At 50.5% G+C, this 22154-nt stretch overlaps 1 protein-coding gene across 1 annotated transcript in view; it reads right to left on the bottom strand.

Annotated features, from left to right (window-relative positions):
- Nucleotides 1-22154, bottom strand: part of LOC147700967 (D(2)-like dopamine receptor) — a 233068-nt gene that overhangs the window by 52172 nt on the left and 158742 nt on the right. The window contains exon 4 of the mRNA XM_086928555.1: nt 5564-5673. Coding sequence (XP_086784681.1) covers nt 5564-5673 — 110 coding nt within the window. The remainder of the gene's footprint in view (nt 1-5563; nt 5674-22154) is intronic.

Genomic DNA, 22154 nt, shown 5'->3' with positions numbered 1-22154 from the left:
CCGAGGCAAAAGAAACCTAATAAGAAAACGTGCAAAACGCAAAAAGGGGGCAGGGTAGAAACACCCTGACCCCCTCGGCCTGCTTGGGGGGTCCCACAAGGCACATGGCCCCCCCGCAGCCTCCCGGGACCGCCACCCCTCGGGCTTAATAATTTAATGTAGGGGGGGCCTCCAAGACCCCCCTGAGCCCCGGGGACCCCACCCGGGGCTCGAATTAATTAATATTGCGGGGGGCACACGCAGCCCCAGGGACCGCCACCTCCGAGGCTTTCAGAAAACAAAGGTGGGGGCTCACGGCCACCCCGCAGCCCCTGGGACCGCCACCCCCGGGGCTCGATTTAATTTGGACCCCCAAGCAGGCCCGGGGACCGCCACCCTCGGGGCTTTGAAAAAAAATACCCTGTGTGGGGGGCTCAAGCCCCCCCACACGCCCCGGGACCGCGACCTCCCCGGGGCTCTAAATATTTAAATTGGTGGCCGTGACAGACCCCCCAGTCCTGGGGACCACCATCCCCCAGGGCTTTGAAAATCTGAAGAGGGGGGCCACGTGGCCCCCCTCCTGGAGCCATTGATGGCCCTGGGGACCGCCCAGGGCCGGCTCCTGCAGTGCCCGGGGTGCTCACCCCTGGGACACTGCTGTTTGCAATGACAGGGTGGGCGCCTCGGTGCTCCCGCCCTGTCATTGCAAACTGCTTTGCTTCATTGAAGCGAGAGCAGGGAAACCTGCTCTCGCTTCAATGAAGCAAAGCAGATTGCTTTTCCACATGGGGAGCAGCATGTTAGCTGATCCCCATGTGGAAAGGCAATGCCGGCTCCCGCAGGAGGCGTAGAGCCCCATGCGTCCCAGCGAAGAGGGCCAGCCTCAGGGGATGGGGTCCCCGGGGCTACTAGTGGCCCGGGAGGAGGGCCACATGGTCCCCCTCCCCAAAACTTACAATGTTTTTTTTTTAAATAGAAAGCCGTCTCCGGGGGATGGGGTCCCCTGGGACACTAAGTGACTCTGGAGGGGGGCCACGCGGCCCCCTCTCCAACAGTTAAAAAAAAAAAAAAAGGAAAAGAAATAAATTAGGGGACAGGCCCTGAGGGATGGGGTCCCCAGGGCCAAAAAATTGAAAAAGTTGAGGGGCTACACAGCCCCCTTCTTCAAAAAATAAAAAGACCAGCATTGCGCCGGAGGCCGCGCCCCCTCCTTTCATCACTCTGCAAACGCGTCCTCTGGCGCGTTTGCAGATGGTGACCGTGTTCCCTTTGAATACTGGGGGTCCTGGGAGCCAAGTAGCCCACTAGGAACCTCCAGGATGTGCCAGGTGGCTGTGTTGTAGAGAGGTGCTCTGAGGCCACGCCCCTTTTTACACCTCTCTGCAATGCAGCTCTGTGGCGCTTACTGGAGGTAGTTCGTGGGCTAGTTGCAACCCAGGGACCCTCAGTATTCAAGGGGAGTTAATCTCCCAACTCAAGACGCACCACTGCACACGTTTGCACAGTAGTGAAGGGAGGGGGCGGGGCCTGAGTTCACATGTTGCAAACACACCCTGTGGCACGGTTTAAGTTGGAGAATTAATTCCTTGTCAATCCTGAGGGTCCCTGGGGGCCAACTAGCCCACCAGGTACCTCCAGTAAGCGCCACAAAGCGAGTTGGAAAAAGGGGCGTGGCCTCTGAACACCTCTTTGCAATGCAGCCCCCTGGCGCATACTGGAGGTACCTGGTGGGCTAGTTAGCCCCCAGGGACCCACAGGATTGAGGAGGCATTAATTCTCTCACTTAAACCGCGCCACAGGGCGTGTTTGCAGACATGCCACCTCAGGCTACGCCCCCCTACCTTCACCACTGTGCAACCGCGCCCCGTGACGCGTTTTAAGTTAGGGAATTCAATGTCTTTCAATACTGAGGGATCCTGAGGGCCAAAAAGCCCAACAGGTATCTCCACTATGCGCCAGGGAGCTGCGTTGCAGACAGGTGCTCAGAGGCAACGCAGCTCTGTGGCACTTATTGGAGATACCTAGTGGGCTATTGTGACCCCAGGGACCCTCAGGATTTAAGGGGACTTAATCTCCCAACTTAGAACGGCCACAGGGCATGTTTACACAGTGGTGAAGGGAGGGGACGGGGCCTGAGTGATTTGTGCAAACACGCCCTTTTTACATCTCTCTGCTACGCAGCTCTGTGGTGCTTACTGGATGTACCTAGTGTGCTAGTTGGACCCTAGGGACCCTCAGGATTGAAGGGGAATTATTTCCCCAACTTAAAACGCACCACAGGGCGTGTTTGCACAGTGGTGAAGGGAGGGGATGGTGTAGGAAAGTGGCTCTATATATACTGGACCGAAGTAAAACCAGCCGAACTACGAATTCCGATTTACTCACCTGTTATCAGGAGCGACCTCACTGCTGCATCTTTGAGCCCAGTACTGATCCTGAAAAGTAATTCTAACCGTACTTCCCAGTAACTTGAATTTCCTTCCATAGGATATAATTGCCTGCTTTTTGCTGAAAAAGTTTCTAAGTGTCGATTTATGAAACTTTCAAATATTCCTCTAAAATCAGCCGAACTACGAATTTGGATTTACTCACCTGTTATCAGGAGAGACCTCAGTCACTGACCATGTCATGAATGATGTAATATGTGACATCACCAGCAGTGGATTGCGGGCGCGTGAGTTATAGTTAGTACAACTAACTATAACGGAGGAATTTCAGTGGTTTTGTACAAGGTAAATGTCCAGCTAACTATAACACCCCTGAAACCTATGGTTTTTTCAGTGAATTTCTAAGGTTTTTAAAATGCTAATTCCTAACTATAACATGTCTGAAACCTATGTTTTTTTCAGGGAATACATATATTCCTGCTCTCTGTCTGTGTTGGCACAAAATCTGCTGCCTAGCACGAATGCAGGCACCCTTGTGCCATGGAGCAAGGGTACCTGTGTTGCTGTGTTGCAGGCAGGATTGTTTTTGTGCTGAAGGGAGATCATTCTACACAAAACAATACTGAGAGGCATTTTCCTCTTTCTAAGTGTGCTCCAGAATGCAGCACACTTAGAAAGAAGAAACAATGAGGTGAAATAAAGTTATTTCTCCTCGTTGTGCCCCACCCGGGAAGGCGTAGCATTTTGATAGCAATCTGTGGATGCACCAAAATCTATGGGTAAATGCCTGGGAACACCCAGGCTCTACCGATGGAGCACTACCCAGGGCCTTCCCAGGGCAGATTAATGCAAGTCAGCAACTTGCACTGCCTTGTGTTAATCCAGATTTGCTAAGCAATGCAGGGCCATGCAAGGTGGCCTTGTGTTGCTTGGTAAATCTGACTTTTGTATTGCCTTCCTCTTACGACACTAAGGGCAATACAACACTATGATAAATCTACCCCAAACTATAACAAAGCTTTTTAATCTGCAAAACTCGCAAAGACTTTTATGCTAATCGTATTAAATCTTCAAAAAATTCACTTTGGCAAAATGTACACAATTGTAAAAAAATCTGTTGAATCTGGGTGCCAACAATAGTATCATCACCCCCTCTGAAGAACTGTGAGACAACATTGCAGAATACTATTAAGAAAAGATTTCTAAAATGTATGCCTCCTTTCTAAACAAAATACTGAGCCATTTTACCTTACACCTTGCTCCTAAGTTATCTGTGCCTTAAGGATGCATCTTCTCTCATCCCCACTCTGGTTAATATCTGTGCATCACCACATGCAAATCTGTCATTTATTTTCAGATCTTATGGAGACGACACACAGATCATTGTTGACATCACCTTGACGCAGGACAGGTAGTGTGCCTGCATGAAGGCAGCAGCAGAATGGATGAGCTATAACTGTCTAGGAGATAAGACGGACACCGTGATATTCAGCAAACAGACATCCATGTGGTCACCCAACTTGTGGCCAATAGATCTTGGAAATACCCTGCTCCTCTGTCTACCCCTAGAACTCTGGGATTAATCTGTGATCATAGCCTAGTATTTATGAAACAGGTTAATTATGTAGTTAGGAGCTGCTTTCAATATTCAAACACTTAGGAAACTCTTTCCCTTTTCTCCTGCATCTTCAGAGAAAACAGCAGTACAGGCTCTCGTCAATGCAAGGCTAGAGATTCCAACACTCCGAGTCTCAGCCTCCCTGACTACCTTCATCGCCTTCAGATGCTACAACATTCTGCAGCCCACCTGCTGATCAACCTACTAGAGTGGCAATCGGTTTCTTTACATTTTTCCAATCCTCTTTGGCCTACTGTTTGAAAAAGATATAATTCACAAAAACCTTCTCACCTCTGGATCCAGCAATATAAGAGAAAAAGACTTGCCTTATCAACTGGCGCAAGCCCTTTGTGTGAAAACATGAGAGTTACCCCTCTACACCAAGAGTCAAGGTACTGTAATCAGTTTAAAAAGATAACTACTCTTGGAGATCTAATATCCAGTTTTTCAATGCACTTATACAAAAGCATTCAAAACATACCACTCCACCAGTCTTGAAAGGGAAAACCCAAAGCAAATGCATACAAATTCCAAATAAAATTTTATATTAAAAAAAGTTCATATGTATATATACAAAATCACATTAAAAAAAAATAAAAACAATACCTCTGATAGTTTCACACAGTGTTAAAAAACATCAAAGGGAGATACAATTTAAGACATATATATTTATAATTTACAATGGTTAATTTGAAAGAATCAATTACAGTATTGACATCATTTGATCTTGTACAAGCAACACCTTGTCCCTCGAATTTAACACAAAAATAACAAGCGTCAACGTGTTTCGGTGGTACAAAAGCAGATTGAAGTCACCTTCTTCAGGACAATGAATTATCTACCCCTCTTTAGGAACAACACAGGAGATTCACCTATATTGTAAAGGTACAGTGAATTATACAGGCTGTTCTCCATATTGTACAGACGAATCAGCAGTACATTCCTGATTAAAAAAATTCATGTGAATCCATACGGGTTAAATCACTCCTTATCCCACGTAACCAGGTGTGGTAATTTTGAAATCAAAAGAGTCCCACCAATCAGTTGGTCCTTCTATGTAAAGGTTTCTTTGAGAGTGTTCCCTTATGTATTGTCCACATGGTTATTCTTATTACCACATCTATGAATCACTGAAGTGGCTGCTGATAAATCTGTAACTAGGCCGACTTAATCAGCGTGACTACAAATGCTGGAAAGCCCTTTCTTCCACCAATGCATTAGAAATCCATGATTTCTTTGCAGCCATCTGGGTGGGCGTTCTTTCTAATATACGGCCGCATAATCTTGGATCTCCCTACCCAGGAGCTTATTTACTATTCAGGAAGAAACTTAAACGTGGCTGTTCATACTCCTCTTCCTTTCTCTCTGGCTCCATAAGTGGCATTCTTCAGCTCCAGGATGCTCTTTTTGAGCAACAGTGAACTTTTCAAACATTAACTCAACTCACTCACCAAACTCCACCCGCCACCCCTCACTCAACTATCCAAGCTTTGTGCCACTTTCTCACCAGTGCCCACATGTCCTCCTCAGTCTCAAGTCTCCACTCACTCAGTGATCCATACTCCGGGCCCTCACTCACCGATCAATGCTGATGGCACACAGGTTCAAGATGCTTGCAGTACACATCATAACATCCAGGGTCACAAAGACGTCACAGTGGATCCGGCTGAAACGCCACTCTCCGACCACCTGAGAAGGCAGAGACAGAAGCAGTGAGTGAATGCAAGCCCGAGCAGGGGCGGCTCTAGGCTCATGGGGGCCCTGGGCAGGGAGCGTAGGTAGGGGGCCCCTGAAGAGGGGGTCTGGGCGGGGCATAGCTTGGAGGCCAGTGAAGAGGGAAGGGTCAGGGTGTTTGGCAGTGGAACAGAGCCGGAGGCTGCCAAATCCCTGCCAGGGGCCGCCACGTAAATATGTATCCATCCTCAGAGGATTATTATATTAAGGATATATATTGGCGTTGTGGCCCCTGGGGTTTAGTGGCCCTGTGCAGGTGCACAGCTTGCACATGCCTAAGGCCGCCCCTGGTCAAAACTTGCCTAGTGCCAGAGGCCACTGGTTTATCCAGACTGGTGGCGAGTAGCGTTGGTGACATCCGGTGCAACAACCTTTGTTGACGCCCACCAACATCCTCCTACATGGATTCCTTCAGTCACCACCCTTCAATGGTGCCCTCATCTGTCCATAGACCCTTTCTAACATGTATTTATTTAATAGCGCTACTCATCCCAGTGTAGACTCTCAGCGCTTTACATCACAAACATATCATACAAAGACAAAGAGTCGTACAAGTAGTGAAGTAGTGTGGCTCACTGGTTAGAGGCGGCAGACCCGAGAGCAGAGGACGGCCCGGGACCAGGGTTCGATTCCCGGCGCGGCAGGTTTCTGAACCAGGGTCAGCGGACTCGATAATTCTCTCGCCTCGGTGCCCACTCTGATCAGCGATCACACTCGGCAACTCTGGGCATTAGCTTGCCTCATCTTCACTAACGGCCCCACCAGACCGCCGGGGATGCCTGGTCTCACCCTGGAGATACCCATTAAGGGACCATCTCTCAGGGAAGCCAGGAAGGGTTTCGCAGCGGTCGAAGCGCCTTGGGACCCTACGGGTAAGTAGTGCGCTATATAAATGCCAATACATTTACAAGTGTGTAAATCGATGTATGGAAAATGTTACTTAAGACAATGAGGACTATAAGGTGTAGGAATCGTATATCATCCATACTGGTAGGCAGTATATGTTGAGAGTACTTGATCTGTAGACATGAAGGGGCAAAACTACTAAGTTTTCAAGCAGCAGAGTAATCACAGTTACTGCACTGCGTGACAAGGAGAGAGCACAACAGCACTAGATATGGTGCTGTGGCTGTCTCCTCTAGTGCTGATGTACCATAGGCTGCCCTGCGCTAATGCCAACACCGTAGTACACGTGTATGTGTGTGATGTCGAGCATAGATCTTATACTGGAAGGGTACCCTCCCAGCACAAAGTTGAACACTTTCGAACGTCCCTGTACCACCCATGGCATGTCAACTTGATGCAACGCAGCCCATAGTACTACTTTGTGTTACTTTAGGGCTGAAGTCCAATGCAATTTAGGATTTTCACTGGAAAGTGAAGCCCAACACAATTCTTTGCACCAGGTTTGTGTCAAATCAAATTGTATTGATAACTAAATGAACCATTTTTAGCAATCTTTTCAGTAAGATGGAGGCAAAAAACAGTAAGTTTCTTAACCAATGCAGTGCAATATGCAAGTAGTGCTTTGATACCCGTTTATAACCCAATGTTCTATAGTAGAAGAATTGTAACTTATGAACTTAAAGTATTCAAAGGGTCAACAGCCTTAACCAACTAAGCTATCTACATAAAACACACATATGTGATCTGCATGTTACATAATGTGCCTTACCACAGGAACATTAACCCTCTATGCTTCATTATAGTGAGACACAACTGTGACTACACAATCAAAGATCTTCACATCATGTGCATTAGCCAGCAGAGTTATCATGCCATTATACCCTGAAAACCAGCACAAGCTGCTCTTATCTCACCCAGTGCTTAATTTGTAAACAAAATAAGTGTCAGGGCCCTTGTCAGGAGGCCACTGCAGCTTTTAACACCTATTGCCCCTGCCAGCGCTGCCAATGACAGTACCAACACAGCTTCTAACCATCGCACACTTACAAGTGTGATAATTTAGAATATACCAGGCCCCAAAGCCAAAAGAATACCTTAGGCAGCGAGTGTTAGTCATTTTTAATATATATTGCATTAATAACAAACTTTAGTTGTGCACATCTTTAAATTAGACAAGAGTGCCACCATGTGGCAGACTGTCATTAATGCCGGCGTTGACAATTAAGTGCTGGTTCTAAGCACTTTAAACCACTGGCTCAAATTAAGCACTGATCTTGCCTCAGCCTGTCATCAAAGGTTGCCCCCTTAAGCTTGTTGCCTTGTGCGGAGGCACAGGTTGCACTGCCCTAAAGCTGGTGGTGGACCTGCGCGCACTACCTCCTGTGCACTGTGTGTAATTACAGTGTGTACAGGTCCTAGAGGCCGCGTAAGGGCAGCTCGAACCTTAGAGTTAGTACACACTGGTATATCCGGCAGTGCACTGGAAGTGATGCGCAGACGTCCATCCTGTGCAGCCTGCCTCTGGCTTTCTGACACAACCAGGAGGGATGTCCATGCACACACTAGGTAGTGCCACCCACATTTCCATGATCCATAACAAAATAAGGAAACAAAAAACACAAAGCTAGTGCATGTAACTGGGGATCCAGTGACACTGGAAGGATGAAGGCAGCAGACCAGGGTTAATCAATTATTCTTAAGATGTAACTGAGGGCTCTCCTTAAGAAAACTAGTCAGTAGATTCAAGAAACCCTTGCTCACAGCAATCCATGTCCTGGTGTGTTCCACTCACTGAAGAGTAAACAGTGACTGAAGAATGTGCCTCCATCCTGACATGCACCATCTTCACTGCTGTTGTACTGAACTCACACACGATGCTCCTCAGCCCTCAACTGCAGCGCCTCTGCTATTGGCTCATAACACCCACAGGTAGCTCTGGTGACGCTATTCCAGGGATGGAGTCACGCACACCTCGGTAGATGCACTTCTGCACTTCCATCAGGAGTCATGCATGCTACTGTGTCACCCTCACCCAGCCGCAATCGTGACCTGCAGAACTCCCAGGCTATCCCACTATTACTGTGCCCAACATCACAACACTGGGACGCCCCATCGCTGGGGCAGCCATGTGCTTTACAAATCCGATAACATAACATAACAGTCCTTGGACCCCTTGTCACCAGAGAACATCAGTGGCTCCAATTGCGCCCTCTCCACTGTCGCAGACAAGCACTGAGCTTGCCCTGAAAGATTAATAGCACAAGCAATGAGTGTGTCCTGAAAGATTATTAGCACAAGCAATGAGTGTGTCCTGACCCTTTGCCACTCACAAAACGAATGCCACTAAGGGGCATATTTACTAGAAAATGAGAGTGCGGCGCTGTCAGCCATCTTGCTGTGCAGAGATGTGTCATTAGGAAAGTGCAGGGATGCATTGTATTTACAGCAATACAACACATCCCTGCGCTTTCCTCTGCATTGGCACACAATTGGCTGCCCAACGCCAACCTAGGCAACCATGAACCATGGAGCAAGGGTACCTGCATTGCAGGGAGGATTGATTTTTTGCAGGAAGGGATATCTTCCTCCCCAACACACAAATGGCTGCCGAGCGCCAATGCAGACAACCATGAAGCATGGAGCAAGGGTGCCAGGGTTGCAGGGGCGTTTTTTTTAGTGCAGTAAGGGGCACCTTGCTGCACATAAATAATCATTTATGGCGTTTCCTCCTTCTATGTGTGCTGCAGAATGCAGAACACATAGAAAGAACAAAAAAACAGGATAAATAAAGGTATTTTTCCTCGTTGTGCCACTTTAACGCCTCCCCTGTGGAGGCGTTAGAATCTGACGCATTCCCAGGTTTAGGAAACCTTGTAAATCTGGGCCTGCATCAGAATCCATGGGTGTTGCGTGTGAACACCACAGCAACACTCATGAAACACCCCTTTCACGCAGAGTTATGCATGTAAGGGGGCCATTTTTACAAGGCCATGAAAAGCCACGCAGGGCGGGTTTGCGTGTCTATGTAAATAGAGCTCAGCACACTGCGCCAGAAAAAAGTGATGCCCTGCTGGTGCAGGGGCCTTGTAAATATGCCGCTAAGTACACCCCAACCTGAAATCACCCTGAAAGGGCAATGGCACCAAGCACACCCTGACCCGCTATCACCAGGGAAAACCAATTGCACCAAGTGCACCACGACCCGCTATCACCAGGTGACTCCGATGACAATGAGCACGGCCTGACTCACTGTCACCAGGGAACACCAATTGCACCAAGCAAACCCTGACCCGCTATCACCAGGGAAAACCAATTGCACCAAGTGCACCATGACCAGCTATCACCTGGTGAATCCGATGACAATGAGCACGGCCTGACTCACTGTCACCAGGGAACACCAATGGCACCAAGCAAACCCTGACCCGCTATCACCAGGGAACACCAATGGCACCAAGCACACCCTGACCTGCTATCTCCAGGGAACACCAATGGCAATGAACACACCCTGACCCGTTGTCACCAGGAAACATCAATGGCACCAAGCACACCCTGACCCGCTATCAGCAGGAAACAACAATGGCACCAAGCACACCCTGACCCGCTATCACCAGGAAACACTAATGGCACCAAGCACACCCTAACACACTATCACCGGGGAACACCAATGGCACCAAGCACACCCTGACCCGCTATCACCAGGGAAGACCAATGACACTAAGCGTACCCTGACCCGCTATCACCAGGAAACACCAATGGCACCAAGCACACCCTGACCCGCTATCACCAGGAAACACCAATGGCACCAAGCACACCCTAACACACTATCACCGGGGAACACAACAATGGCACCAAGCACACCCTGACCCGCTATCACCAGGGAACACCAATGGCACCAAGCACACCCTGACCCGCTATCACCAGGGAACACCAATGGCACCAAGTACACCCTAACCCGCTATCACCAGGAAACACCAATGGCACCAAGCACACCCTGACCCGCTATCACCAGGGAACACCAATGGCACTAAGCGTACCCTGACCCGCTATCACCAGGAAACACCAATGGCACTGAACACACCCTGACCCGTTGTCACCAGGAAACATCAATGGCACCAAGCACACCCTGACCCGCTATCAGCAGGAAACAACAATGGCACCAAGCACACCCTGACCTGCTATCTCCAGGGAACACCAATGGCACTGAACACACCCTGACCCGTTGTCACCAGGAAACATCAATGGCACCAAGCACACCCTGACCCGCTATCAGCAGGAAACAACAATGGCACCAAGCACACCCTGACCCGCTATCACCAGGAAACACTAATGGCACCAAGCACACCCTAACACACTATCACCGGGGAACACCAATGGCACCAAGCACACCCTGACCCGCTATCACCAGGGAAGACCAATGACACTAAGCGTACCCTGACCCGCTATCACCAGGAAACACCAATGGCACCAAGCACACCCTGACCCGCTATCACCAGGAAACACCAATGGCACCAAGCACACCCTAACACACTATCACCGGGGAACACAACAATGGCACCAAGCACACCCTGACCCGCTATCACCAGGGAACACCAATGGCACCAAGCACACCCTGACCCGCTATCACCAGGGAACACCAATGGCACCAAGTACACCCTAACCCGCTATCACCAGGAAACACCAATGGCACCAAGCACACCCTGACCCGCTATCACCAGGGAACACCAATGGCACTAAGCGTACCCTGACCCGCTATCACCAGGAAACACCAATGGCACTGAACACACCCTGACCCGTTGTCACCAGGAAACATCAATGGCACCAAGCACACCCTGACCCGCTATCAGCAGGAAACAACAATGGCACCAAGCACACCCTGACCTGCTATCTCCAGGGAACACCAATGGCACTGAACACACCCTGACCCGTTGTCACCAGGAAACATCAATGGCACCAAGCACACCCTGACCCGCTATCAGCAGGAAACAACAATGGCACCAAGCACACCCTGACCCGCTATCACCAGGAAACACTAATGGCACCAAGCACACCCTAACACACTATCACCGGGGAACACCAATGGCACCAAGCACACCCTGACCCGCTATCACCAGGGAAGACCAATGACACTAAGCGTACCCTGACCCGCTATCACCAGGAAACACCAATGGCACCAAGCACACCCTGACCCGCTATCACCAGGAAACACCAATGGCACCAAGCACACCCTAACACACTATCACCGGGGAACACAACAATGGCACCAAGCACACCCTGACCCGCTATCACCAGGGAACACCAATGGCACCAAGCACACCCTGACCCGCTATCACCAGGGAACACCAATGGCACCAAGTACACCCTAACCCGCTATCACCAGGGAACACCAATGGCACAAAGCGCACCCTGACCCGCTATCACCAGGGAACACCAATGGCACTAAGCGTACCCTGACCCGCTATCACCAGGAAACACCAATGGCACCAAGCACACCCTGACCTGCTATCACCAGGAAACACCAACGGCACCAAGCACACCCTAACACACTATCACAGGGGAACACCAATGGCACCAAGCACACCCTGACCCGCTATCACAAGGGAACACCAATGGCACCAAGCACACCCTGACCCGCTATCACCAGGAAACACCAATGGCACCAAGCACACCCTGGCCCCCTATCACCAGGGAACACCAATGGCACCAAGCACACCCTGACCTGCTATCACCAGGGAACACCAATGGCACCAAGCACATCCTGACCCGCTATCACGAGGAAACACCAATGGCACCAAGCACACCCTGGCCCCCTATCACCAGGGAACACCAATGGCACCAAGCACACCCTGACCCACAGTCACCAGGAACACCAATGGCACTAAGCATGTCCTGACCCACAGTCACCAGAAACACCAATGGCACTAATGCCACTCTAACCCGCTATCACCAGGGAACACCAATGGCACTTAGCACACCATGACTCGCTATAATCAGGTGAATTCAATGGCAATGAGCACACCCTGACCCGCTGTCACTAGGAAACACCAATGGCAACAAGCACACCCTGACCCACTATCACCATGGAACACCAATGACACAAAGCACACCTTAACCCACTATAACCAGGAAACACCAATGGCACCAAGCACATCCTGACCCACTATCACTAGGAAGCACCAATGGCACCAAGCACACTCTAACACACTATCACCGGGGAACACCAATGGCACCAAGCACACCCTGACCCGCAATCACCAGGAACACCAATGGCACTAAGCATGTCCTGACCCACAGTCACCAGAAACACCAATGGCACTAATGCCACTCTAACCCGCTATCACCAGGGAACACCAATGGCACTTAGCACACCATGACTCGCTATAATCAGGTGAATTCAATGGCAATGAGCACACCCTGACCCGCTGTCACTAGGAAACACCAATGGCAACAAGCACACCCTGACCCACTATCACCATGGAACACCAATGACACAAAGCACACCTTAACCCACTATAACCAGGAAACACCAATGGCACCAAGCACATCCTGACCCACTATCACTAGGAAGCACCAATGGCACCAAGCACACTCTAACACACTATCACCGGGGAACACCAATGGCACCAAGCACACCCTAACCCACTATCCCCAGGAAACACCAATCACCCACTATCACTAAGGGTGACCCACTATCTCTAGGAAACATCAATGACACTAAGCGCATCTTGACCCGCTATCACCAGGGAACCCCAATGGCACTGTTATGTTTCATATAGGTACCCCAATATAGGCGTGAGTAGCAACTCAACATTTCACCTATATTCTCCCCTACTATTACACTACATAACGGTTCTGGGGACTGACCGTTTACCTAGTTATAGTGCTGATTACAGGACGTGGGGCTTTCCCTGAAAACTAGCCTCATCCATTATTAATGAGGTTTCTTGAAAACTCGGCAGGACTACCAGCTCCTGCATAATAACTATGTATAAGTGTAATTCCTTCCATCATCCTAAGTCTCACATGACACAGTAAGGTAGAACTCCTGAGGGTACCACTTTGGGTATATAAACACCATATCCTGCTGAGGTAGTCAGAGAAGAAAAGGACTTCCATGCTGACACACTGACGCAAGACGCTGAGGTGCCTGCAGGCAGACACTCCAGCTCGCAGTGGTCTGACATCCCTCGTGGTGTGTCCATCTCGAGACCAAGACAGGGTCCCACAGTCTCTCACTTCAGGTAATGGGGTCGACTTTATCCTAGAGGGATTCATGGCTTTACACCAACATACATGCTAGGTACACTTAGGTACATCTAGTTAGGGTTGCATCGTAGGTGTACACATTCTACTGTCATGTATTTTAATACCTGCCTGTAATCATTGTTTTAGCACCATAGTAGAAATCTACCATCCTTTTACTCTGTTGGTACTTCTAATCATTTATATATGTTACTGTCTTATGGTTATTTCAGCACACCAATTTTACACTAGAATGACATATGTTCAATAAAGCCTTTTTAAGAAACGTCCCAACTGTTTATTCTGTGTATCTTTCTGAGAAGAAGTGAGCACGAGTGACTGAGCGAAAAGTGTCACACTGTTTCCAGGATTCCTGATGGGACAGAGTTGTCATCGTCGATAGTTGCCTAAAACTATTCTCTCCTTGGTAAGAGTGGTTTCTAGTGGCACTGTGAGTTAGCTGCTATATAGGCTAATATACACGGTGGGGATGTCTAGAATCTTTCTGGACACCAATCCTACAGTGTATGTTGCCTAAATGCACAGATTCTATATAGGTTCATAGGAACTACACAACATCGCACCACCAACATTGGTTTGGTACTTATTTGACGGTCAAATTAGAGTAGTTCAGTTGTGCTATTCCCAGAGACCCCTACTCACATTTCCCCAGAGACGTTGAAGTGGAAAGGGAACTATCCACCACAGCTGGGTTGGTCCTATCCTACGTATTGGCTGTAGGTTTATCAAGCTTGGAGGACAAACAGTTCCTATTGTGCATAAAACCTTATCTCAAGTGTTGGACTTTGCCCTTCTGGCAGGTTCATCCCTAAACTTTTTGCTTTGATATGTGACTTGGTGTTGGTTGTTTTTGGCTTCTGCGCACTTTAACACTGTGTCCCAGTGTAAAGTGTGTGCGCTCACCCAGTGCGTGTGTGAGATTGGCCGTCCCTCCCGTAGGAATGCATGGGGAATATGTGTGTGCATGATAGTTCCTGATGTGTGAGGAGTGCAGGCTCGAGTTTGGTATGTGCGAACTCGTGAGATTAAATACTGCGCGATGATGTGCGTGGATTTAATGTGTCTAGTGTGGAAGCGCCACTTCTAGAAGTTAGAATGTCTGTGTAACAAATGTGAATTGACTGATTGGCTTGTGATTGGCTGGAGCTGGCTGGTGTGCCTGGCTCCAGGAGTCAGGATGGGTCTGCTCCGGTGGTGAGTGGAGAGATCTGCATGCTGAAGGGAGGGAGGAGTGCACCTGGGACCTGAATAGGGCTGGGCCTTCCCTACACAATGCTGGCTCCACCCCCTGTGGAGCGTCTGATGTCCCTAGCCAGTCATGTGAATGGGGAGAGGGGCTGAGCACAACAGAGTGCTCCAGAACCAGCTGCATCTGGTCTTCCCCCACCCTGCACCCTAGATACAAAGGGATTTGGCGTATAAGAAGGGGCTGTGACCCCATGTCAATTTTCTTCTGTGTCCTGACTTGAGGGGGGCCTGCTGCTGCTGCTGGGCGCCAGGAGGACCGCCACTGGGGACTGCCTCCCTGCCTGGAGGGCCCTGTGACCTGGCCCCTGGGCCCAGCTTTTGCCCCCCCTGCCTTCCTACAAGACTTCCCTGAACTTTGCCTGTAGCGCCTGGGAGCACTTTATTTTTTCCTTGCAGCGCCTGGGAGCGCTGGATTTGCTCTAGGAGGCTCTCTGCAGCGTTGCGCTGCTGGGGGAGAGAGGGATCCCCCCCTGTCTTAATTTTCGGCCCGGGTGCTACCCCGCTCATTTGCTGTACCTCTTGGAGCTTTGGCGGGTGCCTACACCGCGCATGTGCACTTTATTTTGACCCCTGACGGATGCCCACCCCGCCAGGGACTCGTGCATTCTAACAGGTGCCTACCCCGTGTTGCAAGCAGCCTGCCCCGTGTTGCAAGCAGCCTGCCCGGAATACATTGAGGGCCGCCGCGCTGCCTGCGGCGACCCAGAAGTGCTCCGGCGACAACAGGAAGCGGATGGGAGCCCATCCCGCGCTCCTGTGACGAGGGAAGGAGAGCCCCGCGCTGCCACACAACAGCCGCATCCACCGCGAGACCGGACGGCAAAAGGAGATCCCCGCTGCAGGAAGCCGGTGAGTGAAAGCCGGCTGGGGGAGAAGGTGCAAGGTCGCGCAATCCGCCGGTACCCCTACCCGAGCAGCCCTGCTCCACAGAGGGCTGCTCCGACGGTTGGCTCTGTTGGTGCCTCGAGCGGCCCCACTTGGCAGCGAGCCGCTCCAATGGTGGGCATTGTTGTTTATAGAGCCTGAAGGCTCAGACAAAGCCCCAAGTATTTCTAGAGCCTAGAAGGCTCCAAGGGCACATTGTTATTTCGAGCCCACGAGGCTCCAACGATTGCGGGGCATTTTGTACCTAGAGCCCACGAGGCTCGAACGTATGGCCGCATTTTGTTAATTAGAGTCTGCAAGGCTCCCACGTGTTTGGGGCACAGTTGTTTCAGAGCCCACGAGGCTCCCACGTTGTTTTGGGGCACTGTTGGGTATTTAGAGCAAGACCACTGACTCATTGTCAGTGAAATTGCTCTCCCACCCTCGCAGCTCCACCATTAAGTGAGGTACCCCTGCCCCTGCACTCTTGAGTGTTAGTGATCGAGGCCCTCCTCCACCCGTAGGTTTCCCTGCGCCTCATCCCTGGTGGTCCAGTGGACCTCTGCCTCTTTTCTCTCACTCTGCTCCTTCACTCCTTTTTCTACCCTTTCTATCTTTCACCCTTCTGCACCTTTCTGCACCTCTGCTCTTTTGTGCCTTATTTCTGCCCATTTTCCCTTTCTCTCCCTCTGCTCCTTCACTCGTTTTTCTACCCTTTCCATCTTTCACCTTTCTGCCCTTTTCTGCATCTCTGCTCTTTTGTGCCTTATTTCTGCTTATTTTCCCTTTTTTCTTTATCCCTTCTTTCCTCCCTTTACCTTTCCCCGCCGCTGCTGCCCCCGCGGCCCCTTCCCCCCAGCGCGACCGGCCCAATCCAGCTCCTCTCCCCGCTCCCGCCTCCCAGCTGTCCAGCCCTCTCCGACCCCTACTTAATGGCAGCCACTGTGCAGCCGCGGGCTGCGGGCGCGCCGCTGGTGCAACGAAGGCGCGTCAAAGGCAAGCACGTCTGTGCCTGTCAGCGACCCGTCCGCGACCAGCACCAGGAACTCTGGACCTCCGCCCCGCCAATGCTACGACCCAGCAGCACTCCACGCACTCAACCCAGGCTGCAACAACAACTGCAAGCTAGCATCACCAGCCGGCACCCATGGAGCCTTCAGCTGTCACCTCTGCCGGCACACCTGCAGCACCGCCAAGAACACGGATTCAGCACAACCCGCCCACAAGAACACAACCGAACCGAAGACCTGCAATGCATCCTCCTCAACGTCCGATCCCTCCACAAACACGCCGCAGAAATCTGGGACCTCCTCGACAGCACCACCCTGGACGTAGCATTCTTCACCGAAACCTGGACCAACGCCACCTCAGGACCGGACATCGCCATCGCCATCCCCCAAGGATACAAGATCTACAGGAAGGACCGCCCCACCCACCCAGGAGGAGGAATCGCCATCGTCCACAAATCCAGCCTCCGCCTGAGCAAACTCCCTGACGAGTCCACAGAACTGATGGAACACCTTCACTTCAAGATACTGGCCAGCCCCACTGCCGCCCTCCGAGGAACCCTCATCTACCGACCCCCTGGACCCCGCGGACCCTTCGCCAACTCTATCACGGACATTATCACCCTGCAGGCCATCGCATCCACCAACTACACCCTGCTGGGAGACCTCAACTTCCACCTCGACAATCAACTGGACCCCAACACCACATGCCTCCTGGACAACCTCCACAACATTGGACTCTGCCAGATCGTGACCGAGCCCAGGCACTCAGCAGGACACACCCTCGACCCCCTCTTCACTACAGGAAACTCCATCACCTTCAGCCACACCACCAAACTCCCATGGACCGACCATCGTTGCGTCCACTTCACCTTCAGAACACCCACCATCCACAGACACCAGCACCTGCTTCCACAAAGAAACTGGACCAAAATCACTGACGACCAGCTCATCTCCTCACTCAACAACTCCACCCAATCTGGATTCCGCCCCAAATACAGTACTGAATCCACTTTGCTGTCTGTTACTGATGATCTCCATGCCTACCAGGACAAGGGCCTATCAGTCATCTTGGTTCTATTAGATCTATCGGCAGCGTTCGACACCGTATCTCATTCCATCTTAATTCAACGGTTGTCGAGCGCTGGCCTTAAGAACAAAGCCCTGGAATGGCTAAAGAGTTTCCTAGCTGATCGTACCCAGAGAGTCACCATGGGCACATATCGCTCGGCGGAAATTGAGATTTCTAAGGGGGTGCCACAGGGCTCATGTTTGAGCCCTACGCTCTTTAATATCTACGTGGCCCCCCTGGCAGGAGTGTTGCGCAGATACGGATTTGTCCCCGTATCTTACGCAGATGACACTCAACTCCTGTTCCCCTTCAAATCTCTTTCCGCCGAAGTTAAGAACTCTTTCTCAGCTGGCATGAAAGCAGTGGCACATTGGATGTCCTCCAACTACCTCCAATGCAATGTCAGCAAGACGGAGATCATGCTGTTTGGAGAAGCTAAGATACTCTGGACTCCGGATTGGTGGCCTGCTGAGCTGGAGGCTGTCCCTGAACCCAAGAAGATTGTGAAGAACTTGGGTATTCGACTGGACCATGATCTGTCTCTCAAACAGCATACCAGTTATATATCAGGGATATGCTTCCACACTATCGGCCTGCTTCGCAAAGTCTTCCCGCTTCTACCTAACTCAGTGAGGAAAACCTAGGTGCAAGCACTTATACTGAGTCGGATAGACTATTGCAACGGTCTGTTAATCTCAGCCAATGAAGGAGTGCTAGACAAACTGCAGGTCATTCAGAACACGGCAGCTCGCCTTGTTCTGAATGCCCCTCCGAGAACTCCCTCCAAACCCCTCCTTGAGCAACTGCACTGGCTCCCAGTCAGACAAAGGGCCAAATTTAAAATTTGTTGCTTAATCCACAAGTGTCTGAACGGACAGGGACCTACTTATCTCGAACGGAGATTTGTTTCTTATGTCCCAGCGCGGTCCCTCAGATCAAGTACCAACCTTTTACTTGTGGTCCCCCATGTCAAAAAGGCCAGGCATGGAGGTAGAGCTCTATCCACTTTAGGCCCAAAGATGTGGAACAAACTGCCTCTGACCTTACGACAATGTAATGAACATTTAACATTCCGTAAGCAACTAAAAACCATTCTATTCAAAAATCAAATCTAAACATCTCAGTATATCAATATGTTCGTGGAGTTACCGGTCAAAAGCGCAGAGATACGCCTGGTGGAGTGATTCTAGCGCTATACAAAACCACAAATAAATAAATAAATAAACCATCGCTGAAAACGACGACCCCAACACCGCAGCCCGAACCCTGCATAGATGGATCTCGGACAGCACCAACACCATAGCCCCCCTCAAGAAAAACAACAATACCCGTGCCAAGAAAGCCAGATGGTTTACCACCGAACTTCGAGAGTCCAGGCGCACATGCCGCCACCTCGAAAAGGCCTGGAGAAACACCAAATCCACAGAAGCCCACAACAACTTCAGAGCCGCCACCAACGCTCACCATCAACTCATCAGAGAAACAAGGAAAAAGCGATTGAAGACAGAATCTCCACCCACGCACACAACAGCAAGGAACTCTTCAGCATCATCAAGGAGTTCGCCCAACCCACCAGCGAGTCTACCGACATCCCTCCCTCACAAGACCTCTGCGAAAAACTCAGCACCTTTTTCCACCACAAAATCAAGAGCATCTACGACAACTTCCACGAAGACAACCAGCACACTGAACCCTCACCAACCACCCCTGACACCCTCACCACCAAAGACACACTGAAGACAATGAAGTCAATCCACTCAGGGGCCCCCACGGACCCCTGCCCCCACCACATCTTCAACAGAGCCGCTGACACCATCGCACCCATGCTCTGCCACACCATCAACCGCTCCCTGGCGACCGCCTCGTTCCCCGATGACTGGAAACACGCCGAGGTCAACCCCCTCCTGAAGAAACCCTCAGCGGACCCTACCGACCTCAAAAACTACAGACCCATCTCCCTGCTCCCTTTCCCAGCGAAAGTCATCTAGAAAGCCATCAACAGCCAACTCGCCAACATTAATTGAAGAACACAACATCCTCGACTCCTCCCAATCCGGCTTCAGAAAAAAACACAGTACGGAAACCGCCCTCCTCGCTGCAACAGACGACATCCGCACCCTACTGGACAAAGGAGAAACAGTAGCCCTCATCCTCCTAGACCTATCAGCGGCGTTCGACACAGTCTCCCACCGCACCCTAATACGCAGACTCTAATACGCAGGAATCGAGGACAAGGCCCTCGACTGGATCTTCTCCTTCCTCTCCGGCAGGACGCAACAGGTCAGACTCCCCCCTTTCCTCTCAGACCCCACACCTACCACCTGCGGAGTCCCCCAGGGCTCCTCCCTCAGCCCAACGCTCTTCAACGTCTACATGGCTCCACTTGCCCCCATCGTCAGAACCTACGGACTCAACATCGTGTCATACGCAGACGCCACCCAGCTAATCCTCTCCCTATCCAACGAGCCCAACACCGCCAGACGCAACTTTTGAGAAGGCATGGAAGCCGTCGCCAAATGGATGAAAAACAGCTGCCTACAACTAAACACCAACAAAACAGAAGTACTCATCATGGGCCCAAACCCCGACACCTGGAGCGACACCTGGTGGCCCACCACCCTCGGAAACCCGCCAACCCCCACAGACCACGCACGCAACCTGGGAATCATCCTGGACTCCGAGCTCAAAATGGACCGCCAGATCAACTCTGTCTCATCTTCCTGCTTCCACACCCTCCGCCTCCTTTGTAAGACCTTCAAATGGATCCCCCTCGAACACCGAAAGACAGTCACTCATGCCCTGGTCACCAGCAGACTCGACTACCGCAACACACTCTACGCCGGAATAAACCAAAACCTCATAAAAGCAAGCTACAGAACATCCAGAACGCCGCCGCAAGACTGGTCCTCAACCTTCCAAAACACTGCCACATCTCCCAGCACCTGCGCACACTCCACTGGCTCCCCGTCGAGGCGAGAATCACCTTTAAGATGCTTGGGGTACATGGTACATGGTTATGTGATTTTTGCGCGAAGTGATGACCTACTGTGTTAGAGAGTATACTTGCCAAATGTGATTTATGCATAATATGCAATGCCTGTGTGCCTATACCTCTACATGTGTTTTTATACTTAGGAGGTTGTTTTTCCTACTATAGGTTATACTAGGGAGTTCATGGTTCCCTGCGTGAAATATGCCTACGGTGGTTAGGGTTGCGTAGTGTGTTCCTACCTTTGCCAGTGGTTACTGGTTGTGTTCTACAATGATTATTTTGTGCTACAATTATTCTATGTTCTAAGTGTTATTTCTACAAAGTGCTATTTCTACAAAGTGCTAGTTCTACCAAGTGCTTATTCCTGACAGTGGTCTATGTGGCACTGTCCTGTGTATCACATTGAGGGATGTGGGCTTGAACTATTCAATGTGTATGCCCGAGGGGCACCAGGGGACACCACCTCATCAACCATATCATCTCTAGATTCAGCCTTAGCTAACTGCCCTCCTGCAGCGAAAATCATTGTGGGGGGGGATTTCAATTGTACGTTTGAACCCCTCCTCGGAGACGACCCCTTGGGTATTGAAGAAGAAGATTCGAAATGGTCCATCCCAACCCTGTCTTTGCCCCCTATTAGAAAATGGTCTGCTAGGGCAATCCAAATCAATGCACTAACCAGGGACCACAAGCTAAGAGCTCTTAACGGAAGGACTACGTCCGACCGGGCAGGTGCATTGACCTTTAATAGGCTCATAGGGCCGTCCCGAATCGACTACATCCTAATGTATGTTAGTTTGTGGACTGACCTAATTGATATGGAGGTGTTACCAAGTCAGGACAGCGACCATAATCCTTTGTGTAGTAAGTTTAAGTGGGGTAACACTAAAGATAGGAGGGTGAGTGCCCCCACAAAGATAACTAAAGAGATTATCCCATATAACAATAATCGTAGATTGAAATGGGATAAGGCAAAGTTGAAGGAGGACGAACTAGGGACCATTAAATCCCTTGTGGTGGGCCTGTACGCGGATCTGGAGGTTTGGGATCGTGAAAACCGGATTAGCATGAACCCTTCCACTTCCCT

Source organism: Lissotriton vulgaris, chromosome 7 (genome assembly GCF_964263255.1).
Source record: "Lissotriton vulgaris chromosome 7, aLisVul1.2, whole genome shotgun sequence".
NCBI lineage: Eukaryota > Metazoa > Chordata > Amphibia > Caudata > Salamandridae > Lissotriton > Lissotriton vulgaris.
The sequence above is the reverse complement of the archived record's forward strand: the minus strand, read 5'-3'. Positions and strand labels throughout refer to the sequence as shown.